Here is a 12,714-nt window from a genome sequence, read left to right on the forward strand (position 1 = left end):
GACAGGGAGCCTTCTTTAGCGATGGAATGACTGAGGCTGATGCTCGATTCCCCGGGGCTTTCCATGTCATGCCATACTTGATGTCTTCCTCTCGAGCTCCACCAGCATCGGGCTATTGATCGCTGAAGAGGACCTTGGTGTTGCAAGCTATTCTTCATCTTCTCTTTTGTTTTGCTTGTATCTTCTTTGGCTTGTAAACTGTTCTCTACATCTATGTAATTTGTGGCTGTGACTTTATTAATTTAAAGTTGGGCTTAGACCTTATGTTTAAATTTTCAACAGGGAGCAGCTGTAAATAGCTTTTCACTAAAAAGAAATTAGCAGTAGTTTTATTTTTGACAAAAGAATTTCGCAGATTATTAATGATGTTATTGGTCTTGAAAAAAACCCAAAAAACAGGAAATACCACCAAATTAGCACCGAGAGACAGATCGTGCGTGCCAGGCTGCCCCTCTCCAACTCCAAATCTCCTCTTTGCCTCCCTCACAGGTCAGAACTCGAGGACTCCGTCGACGTCGGCTGCCTAGCTCCGCCCCAGCTCAGCTCAGGCGACCGCGCTCGGCCGATCGTCTGCGCCGGCCTACCCTTCGCCGCGCCATCCAGGGGGCAGAGCCGCCCGACCAATCGATCCCGAGGTACGCCGGCTGGATCCCACCAAACCTTAGCTCAGCTTGCTCGGATCAATTTGGGGTCCGACGAGCTGGAACTGGACCGGGCGGCGCGGATGCCGCACTGCTTTAATTCCATCAGAAGCTCTGAATAGTTTCTGCGTGCGCGCGTCTGGGCTAGGAGTCGCGATCAGTCACGAGCCGCGTGTATTTATGGTTTCAGTGGATGTAGGATAAGCAAGGTTTTTTTCAGACGAGCAGCTCAGGATGCAGAACAGAGATTAATTTTCTCATTCCACAGTATATTTGTTATGCAAGTTCTGTTACAGCACTATTGATGCTATCGTTTGCTAGCTACCTTCTGATTGCCAGCTTACCCTGATCCTGATCCAAAATCCAAAATTTACCTATAGGGCCACGCAGACAGCCAGATTCCTCATGGCCCGAGATCTCCATTACTAGCTGCATGCGTGTCTAGTATACCAATGACTACATGCTGCGTTCTTTCCTGCCTTCTGCCCTGTGCGGATCGTCGTTTATGTAGCCGGGTGCAGGGCAGTAGATCTCTTCCTCTGCAGCAGAATTGTGGTTTCCCCATCACCTCCAAAGCTCTGCTGCCCCGGCATCTGGCATGCCGCTTGTTCAGCCATCTTACAGCTGTCCATGCTCAAGGTTCAGCATATCAATTTTAGTTGGAAGCTTGCTGCTCCTGTCTGTGTTTCATGGTTCCAACAGGCTTGTTATGATGATTAGCACTATAGTCCTGGCATGGTGCTTAGAAAGTACACAATCAAACTTCTCTACTTTGATAGCTAGTTAGTAAAGAAATTGTTCAGCTTGGTTAGGTAGAAATGGTATCATTAGATTCCCAGATTCCCGTTTCACCATCAAATTTAAACTGAACATGTTACAAGGTGTGGAAATTTCAGTTAATAACATATAAAGCCTCTGGCTATGTTGGTAGTCATGTTCATTAAAAAAAACTGGGAAGAGATTTAGATGGAGATGTAACTGCAGAGAAAAAGGTGAAGGAAAGGGAAGAGCGTAGAATAAAAACCCAAGGAAGTAAATAATCATCAGCGTCTTATCCTAATATATCAATCCTGCATTAGAAAACATATTTTGCTTTTAGTTCAATTTTAGTGAAACGACTAACAGACTAAACATCAGGAGTATCTTAATTGAGACAAATGAATAATTGTGGGTGGTGTGTATCACAATGTAGACTGTTGGCATGTATTAAACTTTTACTTGTATCCCTCGCTGTATCCCATATGGTTGTTCACTAGGCTTACCACTGCTGGTATTTATTCTCTATTTCAGGGCATCCCATCATGGCTGGGGCAAATGACGCGAACCCGTCCTGTAAACTCCACACAAGACTGAGACTCTGGGAGTTTGCAGATCGTTATATATTTGAACCAATTGATGGTCTTGCTGACTTTTATTTGTCCGTTAGCCGGGCTAATGGATCAATGAATTTAGTTGAAGAGTTGCCACCACGTAGCCCCTCCACGAATCCTAAGGTCCGAACGGTGTATGGTGTGATAGGAGTGCTCAAACTTGCAGTTGGGTCGTACTTTCTGGTGATCACCGACCGTGATTGTGTGGGATCCTACTTGGGACATGCAATTTTTAAAGTGACAGGATTGAAAGTTCTTGCCTGCAATAACTCGCCAAACACTTCTTCGGAGCAGGTATAAAAATGCTTGTTTGCTCCTAGTTATATCTTTTCACCTATAATCCATTTAAACACCCTGGTGAACTGTGAGCAGAAAAAAATGGAATCTGATATATCGGAACTGCTGGATGCTGCAGAGAGGACCATGGGCCTCTACTTCTCCTATGATATCAACTTAACACTTAAGTGAGTATCTTGCTTACAAAACATTGCCAGCTACACTCTATCTTACAGCCGAGTCATTAAAATTTTGAATGCAGCCAGTACAGACATCTTACATGCTTTATTTACTTTGTGTTCTCATGTTCTCACTGTAATTGGCTTCATATCTCTGCCCCGGATATTCCAGTTCACAGAGGCTATGTGACATAGATGACGAGTTCAAATCACGTCCTCTTTGGAGACAGGTTAGAGATTCTTTCTCATTTCTGGTTCTAGAGATTGCTTACATATGGAAGGCCTGGTCATTTTTCCGTTGTTTCTTGTAATATGTGAGGCTTTTGTTGCTATTCCTTTAATTATGTATGTAGTACCAGCATGGGCTCATCTTTGCTAACTTTTTCCTGTTGCACCTTCAGTTATCAGTATAAAACTATTGTAGCTCAGATGAATGAACATTATTCTTTTCAGGCAGAACCGAGATTTCTATGGAATAGCTACTTGTTGGAACCTCTAATTGAGAACAAAGTACGAACAATTTTACCATTAACTTGATTTTCCAGTTTAAAGGAGTTAGAACCAATATCTGCGAAGTGTTTAATTCCTGCTTTTTTTTCTATTAACAGCTGGACCAGTACTTGTTGCCAGTCATTCAAGGCAGTATCCTTGTCTTATCATGGCATATACACCTTGTCCATACTAGATATATAAGATGATTTTTTTTTGAAACTCGGTGAATCCTTCTTGATAATGTGAGCTGCTGCAACTTAACTAAATATCAGGTTTTCAGAATATCCATGCAGAAGTTGGGTCAGAGAAGGTAGATGTGACCCTGATTGCACGTAGGTGCACGGGTAGGATAGGTGAGGTTTACGAGGCATCAAAATAAGATTGTTCACAAGTTTCCTTCAATCAATACTACTGATACACATCTTAATATATGTAAATAATTTTTTTCTATAACTTTATATCTTGATTTATTGTTCTTCAGAAACTCAATCCCCATGATCGAATAATAATTCATGAGATTAATTTTTGAACTGAAGGTACTCGTATGTGGAGACGAGGAGCTGATCCAGAGGGTTATGCCGCAAACTTCGTCGAGTCAGAGCAGATATTGCAATCAAAAGGGTATACAGCATCCTATGTACAAGTAAGCTTCTTCAGACATACAAATGATTTCATCATTTCCTTTATTTAAATATATGTGCTAATAGTCTTAGTTAGCTGGTTTTGCGTTGTTAAAATAAATTCTTTGAGCACCTTCAAATATCTTGACAAAACTATATGTTTTGTAGGTACGAGGTTCTATGCCATTCTTGTGGGAGCAGATTGTTGATTTGACATACAAACCTAGCTTTGATGTTGTTAGACAAGAGGAAGCGGTAAACTCTCTCAACTTGTTCTTTCGTTTTGAAATTTTGATGACCTTGAGGATGTACACCAATATGTCTTTCCATAAACTTGTTTTTCTGTGATGCTATCTTTTTCTTTCTTCTTAATCTTTCTTGGTCTTCTTTATCTGTTTTCCAGCCACATGTACTTGAGAGGCACTTTAATGACTTAAAAAAGAAATATGGAGCTGTCTTGGCTGTTGATCTTGTCAACACAGTAAGTACTGTGTTCTTGGACTTCTAACTCAATTTAGTGCTGTGTCCAAACTAAGAGGTATTCGCTTCAGAAAGTAGCATCACATGTGTGTTCTGCTCCCGTTTAAGCTGTCTTATTGAAAAAAAATCAGATTTAAATTATTCATTTTAAGGATTGACGATTTCCCATAATCATTTGTATACTTCCATGCAATTTATTTCTTTGGCATATTGTATTATTTTTATTTGGTGACATGGAATTAAATTGTTCCTTTAGCTTATGCTATGTAGAGCTTTGCTAGTTTTCTTTAGTGACGGATTTCTCTTTAGGACAGAGCACTTCCATATTCTTCCCTAATGATACTGCCATACTGGCTTGTTAACTTTATTTTGTTTTCCATGTAATGTTCATCCTATACCTTTCTTAATTCTTATATGGCATATTTAGGGTGGTGGTGAAGGGCGACTCCGTGAAAGATATGCGAAATCCATTGAACCTATTCTCAACGATGATTTAAGGTAATGCTTTCTTTTGCTGTTTGTACCCACTGTGGAGTTATTATATACCGTTTAGTAGCTAAGTGTGTATCTAAATTGTCTCCTGCAGATATGTGCATTTTGACTTCCATCGTATTTGTGGTCATATTCACTTCGAGCGCCTTTCTCAGCTCTATGAGCAAATTAAGGATTATCTGAAGAAACACGGGTATGTTGCCAGAATATAAAATATTGAGTTTTCCATGACGTACTACTATCATGTTTGTACATTTAAGTTTGATTTTACTTTCTTCGGCTGCATATCTTTCACTTCCTTTTCTGCAACCATGCAATCTCTTAACCATTGAGCAGACTAATGCATATTTTCACTTGATTATATAACTGCAATATGTGCTATATTTCAAACATATTTAGAAATGTACTAACATGTGTGGTAATTTGAGCAACTAGCCAACTATCTTCTCCAACAATTTGACTGCAAAGCAATGAGCATGGAGAAAATTATTAACCAATAATTATCATCAGAAATTATGCTACTCCTTCTGTCCATAAAATGATGTCTCAACTTTGTCTAAATTTGGATGTATCTATACCCGGTTTAGTATATAGATACATCCAAATTTTGACAAAGTTGAGACATCCTTTTAGTATATAGATAGGTCCAAATTTTGACAAAGTTGAGACATCCTTTTATGGACGAAGGGATTACTACAGTCTCCACAATGGCTGATAGAACATGGATGCAATTAGCCAATGAGAGAACGAAATATTCATCAATGAACTCATTAATTAATGAATAGGCAGATCGAGTATGGATTTAGTAAGAATTCTCTATCAAGTATCCACCTAGGAATAGTGGAGAATTGATGATAAGGGTCATGACATGATTTCGTTTCTGATGTCGAATTGGCGACTGGCATCATGGCTTTGACCTTCGGGGATCAGGTCGTCGAGGTGGGGGCCTCCAGTCATCGGCCATTGAGGCAATCAAATGGAGAAAGAGGAACACAAAACTGAGGAATAGCAAAACACATTTTTTAGTCAATCAATCGTTACTTTGTACAGTGCAACTCGATCCTTCTTTAGTAGATAGACTTAGGCATGAATGGAAAACCTTGTGTTTCCTTCGGTGTGGACTGACACATGGTCTCACATACACTTATTTCTGGGACAACCTCATGAGACCTTAATTGTGGTCAGATGCAGGCCGTAGTCTGGGACTATGGTCTGGATTTTCGGTGGGATTTGGAGACTGACGGCCCTGCCATTGAGAGATGCATCGATCCCCATCCCATGAAAATCGCAAAAATATTATAACATAAATATATAGGGTTGATATGATCTGCTTGCTCTTTGAGGATTTCCAAGATTGCACAACTTATATTCAAGGCAGGGATCATTGACGCACTACTAATTTCGCTGTGTGCACTTTGTACTTTCTAGCCTAGTGTAGCTGTTAATCAGTTCACACCGCTTGCTATAAAAGTGACTTTACATGTTTGTGCTGCTTGATTCTTGGTTTTACAATATAAAAAGCTCTACCATCATATACCCACAATCATGTGCTCTTCTTAGCAAACAATAATATTTTTTTACTGCACTTCTAAGGTTAGAGTATTGGTTGGAGATTTGGAAGCATCAGTGCATATGCTTCATTGGTTCCTCCTTGCTGTAATAATGTGTACCTCCTAGGAGGCGTGTAAACCAAACTCTACCTTTTCAATGAAATGAAACGCAAAGATTCCCTTTGCGTTTTCTTGAACAAAATACTCTTGGTAACTGCCTTGTATAGCTGTTTGAGATTTCTCTGTCTTACGGAATCACTTATGCTTTATGTACATTTACGTACTATGATCATTTATGTACTTTTATGTACTATATTCACTCATGCTTTATTTTTAGAGATTGTTATATCTATGGATGGTGTTGATGATAATTTTTTTGGTAAAGGTACCTCCTATTGAATGAGAAAGGCGACAAAATTCAGGAGCAGGATGGCACTGTCAGATCAAATTGTATTGACTGTTTAGATCGTACCAATGTAACTCAGGTACATGGGTCAAACTTCCAAATACAGTTTTAGGTCTATATCATATGGATCTCAATTTTAACAATATTTTTTTGATATCCAATAATATTTGTATTCACTATTTGTCATGACTCCTGCATTAGTCACATGGGCTTTAGTTCATCGAACAACTTGTTTCCAGTGTGATGATGACAGGAGGGGGTGGGGTGTGACCATGTTGATAGGAGACCTTTTAAAACCTTCTAGCCAAAACCAGGCGTTGCGAAGAACTGACAAAATTTGATTTTGGACAATTCAATTCCTAGTAGTCTAGCGTTAGCTAAGTGCATGGTGCACCAACACCCTTTATCTAGGTAGATACAATCCTAGTTTTTTACTTGTCAGAAAATCCTTCCTAGGCTCACTCTCAAACAATGAAATTCTTGAAATGTAAAAGCACAAACTAAAACAATAGGTAAACCTAACAAGGAGACAATAATATGTTTCTTATGGTGATTGTATTCTTGCTAGTCTTCCCTAGGATGGTTCTTTCCAGTGAAGTTATCTATTCTCCTAAGTAGTTTAATTAGTAATGCAGGATACAAATTAAATGTTTGATATAGAGTATTATCTATTAGCTAGGTAGGTTGTATTGAGATTTATTATTGAGAGCCATTCTATATAAGGAGGCCATTCCTATCATTAATAGTTCTCATCTCCAAGGCTACATAGTTGTTAGACAATCACTCCCTTATCCTTTGGTGCAGCTAACTAAAGGGCAGAGTCACTACTGGCCGGCTCAGGGATAACTAGCCATTATATTTACTTTTATCTTGATCGATCCTTCTGTGATGGACTTTGCCCATTACTAGTGCTTTCACATAAGTTCTATTTCTCTTCCCTATGTCTAACTTTCAGTTCTTCACCTGTATATCTGAACTGTTCTGATAATTTGTGCTATGACAAAACAGAGCATGATTGGGAGAAGAATTCTGGAAAGCCAACTTCAACGAATTGGGATTTTCAGTGATAATGATACAATAACCAAGTATCCAGATTTTGATGCAAGCTACAAAGTTTGTGAGTATTATGTTTATATTTACTAACCTGGGCACTTCTCGTCTAGTCATTTGTATGTGTTTCGGTGTATCAACAATGTTGTTGATCTTGTTCCAGTGTGGGCCAATCATGGAGATGCCATAAGCATTCAGTACTCCGGAACTCCCGCATTGAAGGGAGATTTTGTTCGGTAATCCCCTATAGAAGGAAATTTACATTTTCTTATTGTTAAGTGCATTACATTTACACCTATTGCTAATCTTAGTACTTTCCGTTTTGCATTTAAAAGGAATATTAGTAATTTCACCACCTTGATTATGTTCACGGCTGAACCACCCTTGCAGCAAAACACCATACAGGTCTTGTTTGAGAAAACTCTATACTCGTCCATGGTACAAACCCTCCATCGTTGTGGCAATAGAATACCATTTGGGTAGTGTCTCTTTGTTAACGTCAATACCTATTAGTGAAAAAGGGCCTTGGATAAAACATTAGCAGATTTGCATGAAACTGGTTAAGAGATATGCTTCCGTTTTCAAACTATCCTAAATTGCGGCTGCTTAATTTATGCTCATTTTTATTGCATATTTGGATACTTGTGCTGAAACACAGTGGTGATAGTATATTCATGTTCTCCATATTTGACATTTTCTTTTTTGTCTATAAGGTACGGGAAGCGAAGTGCCCAGGGAATTTTAAATGATCTCCAGTATTCACTTGCTAGATACTACTTGAACAACTTTGCTGATGGGACAAAGCAGGTATACAGCTGACTCTGCATGCATGTGATACTCATGAGTATGTGGCTTTTTCAGTGCCCAAGTAACTTCACAATTGAAACTCTTTTGATTCATCATCTTGATGGTGCCCCAAACATCAAATCTCAATAGCACCTTGGTAACATTTGATTACCATTTTATATGCTTGAATAGTAGGATTGCAAATCTTGATGTAGGGGCAAAACCAGAAAGTGCTGAAATTATTTTATGTGAAGTGGCAACTTACATGGTGTTAGTTGTTATTTGTTACTGAGTATAGTTGATTCAAGTGGTGAAGATTTTGCGTTCATGCTGGATGAACTGATGACATGTCATACAATTTGCCAGACAACATAGGAAATGTTTTTAAAATAAACTGATATGTTTTATGAGGGGCTTGTTGACCAGAAGGAGCATCCTCAATAAAAAAATGGTGTTGCTGAAGTTTCCAAAATCTAACATACATTATCCAGGCAACATTTGAACATTCTTATTCCAACAAAAAAAAACTAACTAGGGTGCTGTGCCTGCTGGTACCTCATTGTTATTTATATATCTATTTATTTGTTGTCTTGTATAGGATGCCATGGATCTTCTTCAAGGACGTTACATCACATCTGTTAGTCGGGACATGGCAGCTCCGACCAAAGCAGGATTCGTAGAGAGTTATGCGGTGGGTACAATTTTGCTATAGCTTGCTGCTACAATTCTGAACTTGTTCACTGGAGAAGTGTAAATTCCTATTTATAGTCTTCTAGTATTGGTCAGTTCTGGAATATCCATGCATTTACCTGATATGCACATGGGCTTTGTGGGTGTGTTGTTTACTAGGCATGCTTGAATGAAGACACTTGGTGCTCACTTTTTTATACATGGGAGACAGCTAGGCTGGTTACAGAAATGGGTTTAGGATCTTTTCACAATAGAATAAATCTCTCACTTGTGTGATTCCCCTTTTACAGTCCGTCCGTATTGCTTTTGCGCTGGTTTCTGGAGCTCTTCTGTTCATGATGATGTCACTAAGACAAGGTAAGATTTCTGAATCCATTGAAAGCCTGAAACAAACAAATGTTGGGTGTTTTTGTCAAATTATGTCAATTAGCACTCTCGAAGATTTACTTGCAATCTGTCAACCAGCAACTTTTAATGTTGTTTTTGTATCAACTCATCAATGTTTACTTAAGAAAACTCATCTGGGGTGCAATGCTGGGGGCACAAGGTTTGACTGTAAAATTTCACAGTGGAGAACAGGAAGTATCAAAAACCAAAGCTTAGCACTAGTCTTGGTCCCTTTAGGCTTGTTCGTTCAAAATGTGACGTCTCGATTTGCTACCTTGGTACTATTTTGTTTGCACTTTATAAACATGGGCATGTTTAGATTTCGTTTGCAATCTGCCTAAATCCAGTTTGGAAAAGTTTCTTTCAGTTATTTTCATGTTTCAGAGGATTAATAGAAGCCTATTTTTTCTAGAGGATTTTGAAGCTTTTAGACATTTGATTATTATACCTATCCTTGATTATGACTGGTGAATAGAATACAGACTCATAATACATAAAACCTAGACTGATGCATGTGCCAACTGTGTATCAAAATATCGACAGCTCCAGTAGATGCTATCACATCGGATATCACTTTTGGCTCATAGGTATGCACCCATTGTTTAAAAAACATATTTCAAAATTTCGAAAAAATATGAAAAAAAATCACAAAATTTCGCGAAAAAATGACATTTTTTGTGACTTGTGTAAAAAAGACAATTTTCGGTCCTGCAAAATAGCCTTTTACGGGATGTTGTTTTGTCTTTTTTGCACAGCCCATAAAAATTGTTCTTTTCTCACAAAATCTTGTGTGTAAACATAGCATATCAAGATATACACCTATAATTTTTTCCATAATTTCTTGACATTTCAAAAGAAATTTAAATGCATTATTCATAATAGGTGCATTTGCACCTATGAGCCAAAACACCATGTCCCTATCACATTCATTATATTAGCTATCTTATGTACTCCTAGTTGATTGTAACAAAAATCGTCTTCTCTCCGGCATTGGTGGGAGGCTTTTTGGTCTTACGCCCGGTTTTGAGATTGATCCTTGTGGTTCACGGGTTGTGGCGAGAGTGGGCGTGGCCTCATCGGAGTTGTTGTATGGTTTTCGCCCGGTTTTCCACTAATTAACTGGGCACCTTCTTCTTAATTAATGGATAATGCAAAGCTTTTGCCTTAAAAAAAATTCCACTTTTATTCATGGAAAATGCATACATATAAGTAATAACTCTACTTGTACCTCTTTGCAGCTCGAAATGATTCTCGTCATTTATTGCTGTCACTTCTGTGGGCTGGTCTTTGTATTGGCATCACACACTTTGTCAGAAGCAATGGCCGGGTGTTCACAAACCGACCTCGTTCTCACAAGTCACGGGACTGATGGAAGCAAAGCAACCATTTTGTGTGCCACGTACACTGCCTGATATACTATCATTCATCAGACCATGGCAGTACTTTTTGTGTATGAAGATCTAGTTACCACCCATCGTTTTCTCGTGAAGACTCTTATATGCTTTATTCCTTCAAGTTCATAATGGAATGTTGACCAGTAAACAGGTGTTCCTAGTCACCTCAAATTATTTTCAGTATCTGGGCCTTATGCTGAAGTGGGAAAGTGATGTTTGTCCAGAGCTTCTGCAGTTATGCAGATTGGGATCTCCATTTTGTAGGCATTATTGCCAGCTGACCTGGAGCATGTGCACTTCTTTGGTCGGTGCACAAACCTGTGTATATAACGCAAAATCTTGCAAATGATAGGTTTGCTTCCTTCTTGTGAATGAGACAATGTAAGATTCTGTATATTATAAAGTGGCATCGCAACATCTCCAGTTGTGTATGGTAGCTTGCTAGCTTTCTGTTTTTTTCACTCGTTATGCGTCTTATAGCGTGCACATGTAAACCTGCACCTGCATTTTCTAGTTGGCGGAGTCCCCTTCTCTGTCCGTTCTAGTTGGCCAGGCTCTGGTGGCCGTCACCAATGGCTCCCATGATAGCAGAGGCTTCGTGCCCTCGTCTACCTCTATTTGAGAGTTCGTTTATGCACAAAAGAACTCCAAATACACCGTTTGTTAAATACATCATTGGCTACATGTACCATTTTTTTTCTACTAGATTGTTTTGAAACATTTGGTTGCAAGCGAGCGTCTGGATTTACTTGGGAAAGCATGGAATAGTTTGGAGGTAACTAGACTAATTCGCTACATAAAGTCCTATTCCATTTAGTACAAAGTTAGCACAACTTCATACAAAATCCTGAGATTTATTATGATGGGTCAGAGGAAGTATAACTTTTTTCTTTTGAGAGTATGAGATTTGTCTAAATTTGGATGTATCTATATACTAGATACATCCAAATGTTGATTTAAGACAACTTTCATAAGATGGAATAAAAGGGATATAATTTTTGGTACAAGCATGACAGAGAGTTGCTAAGGGCATCTCCAACGGGGAAACACGTCCGCAGCGTCACGCAAATGCGTCTGTGCGTCCGTGCGTTCGTTTGCGTCCGTTCGGGCTGCATGACCTCTTCTCTCTCCTTCTTTAATGCAGGGAAGACCTATATGCTGACCATTTCTAGCCACACAAATGGAATCTTTTCCTCTCTTTTCTCACTAATTACTGTATGACAGGTCCTTGTGGTCAAAAAATGCGTCTCTACCGTTGGAGAAGGGGCTGACTTATGCGGACATGTGACCACTTTTTGTGCCCATATGCAACGCAAACGGACATAAAAATGCGTCGCCCCGTTGGAGATGCCCTAACAACAACCTATAGAGAACACCCACACTCACACCCTAAACAATACTAGTGGACTACGTTTGTGATACTGTTATTTCCTATCTCCCACTGTTTCCAATCAGCGACAATTTGCTCAATCAACCCAGGAACTGAGAACTGTTCACTGATTCTCTGAAAAACTTGGGCATTCCTCTGCTTCCAAACAGCCAACAAAGTAGAACCATGAGGCCATCAAACCCTCGACGATCCTTTGTTCTGAACAACTTCCTCACCGTCAACCACCAGCTTTGCAAGGTGTCGTCATTTGTCGAAATAGGAACAGTGATATAAAGCCTCTGAAAAAACCAAGCCACACTTGACACTGCAGGAATGGCAGTAGACGCCGAGGGCCAAAGTGTACGCCGACGGCCAAATGTCGGGGCCGTCGGCGTACGACCTCGCCAGGGCACCGCCGAACGTGGACCGTCGGCGTACCCATGCCGTCGGCGTAAATGTGGCTACGCCGAGGGCTGCCCTCAGCGTCTACCTAGCCCTCGGCGTAGCGTCGGCGTCGCCACCCCTCGAGCAG

General features: G+C 39.7%; 1 protein-coding gene across 1 annotated transcript; it reads left to right on the forward strand.

Moving 5' to 3' along the window:
* The first annotated feature begins 429 nt into the window (after nucleotides 1-429).
* Nucleotides 430-11,230, forward strand: LOC127299799 (phosphoinositide phosphatase SAC7). Its single transcript, XM_051329846.1, has 19 exons — nucleotides 430-635; nucleotides 1,932-2,305; nucleotides 2,384-2,475; nucleotides 2,639-2,696; nucleotides 2,920-2,976; nucleotides 3,075-3,108; nucleotides 3,231-3,311; nucleotides 3,495-3,601; nucleotides 3,747-3,833; nucleotides 3,982-4,059; nucleotides 4,486-4,556; nucleotides 4,645-4,743; nucleotides 6,486-6,585; nucleotides 7,515-7,623; nucleotides 7,720-7,792; nucleotides 8,270-8,363; nucleotides 8,941-9,033; nucleotides 9,323-9,389; nucleotides 10,658-11,230. The coding sequence occupies exons 2-19, from the start codon at nucleotides 1,943-1,945 to the stop codon at nucleotides 10,786-10,788; spliced, it is 1,794 nt and encodes a 597-aa protein (XP_051185806.1). The 5' UTR covers nucleotides 430-635; nucleotides 1,932-1,942; the 3' UTR covers nucleotides 10,789-11,230.
* The last annotated feature ends 1,484 nt before the right edge of the window (nucleotides 11,231-12,714 follow it).

The sequence above is a fragment of the Lolium perenne genome, chromosome 5 (genome assembly GCF_019359855.2).
Source record: "Lolium perenne isolate Kyuss_39 chromosome 5, Kyuss_2.0, whole genome shotgun sequence".
NCBI classification, from domain to species: Eukaryota; Viridiplantae; Streptophyta; class Magnoliopsida; order Poales; family Poaceae; genus Lolium; species Lolium perenne.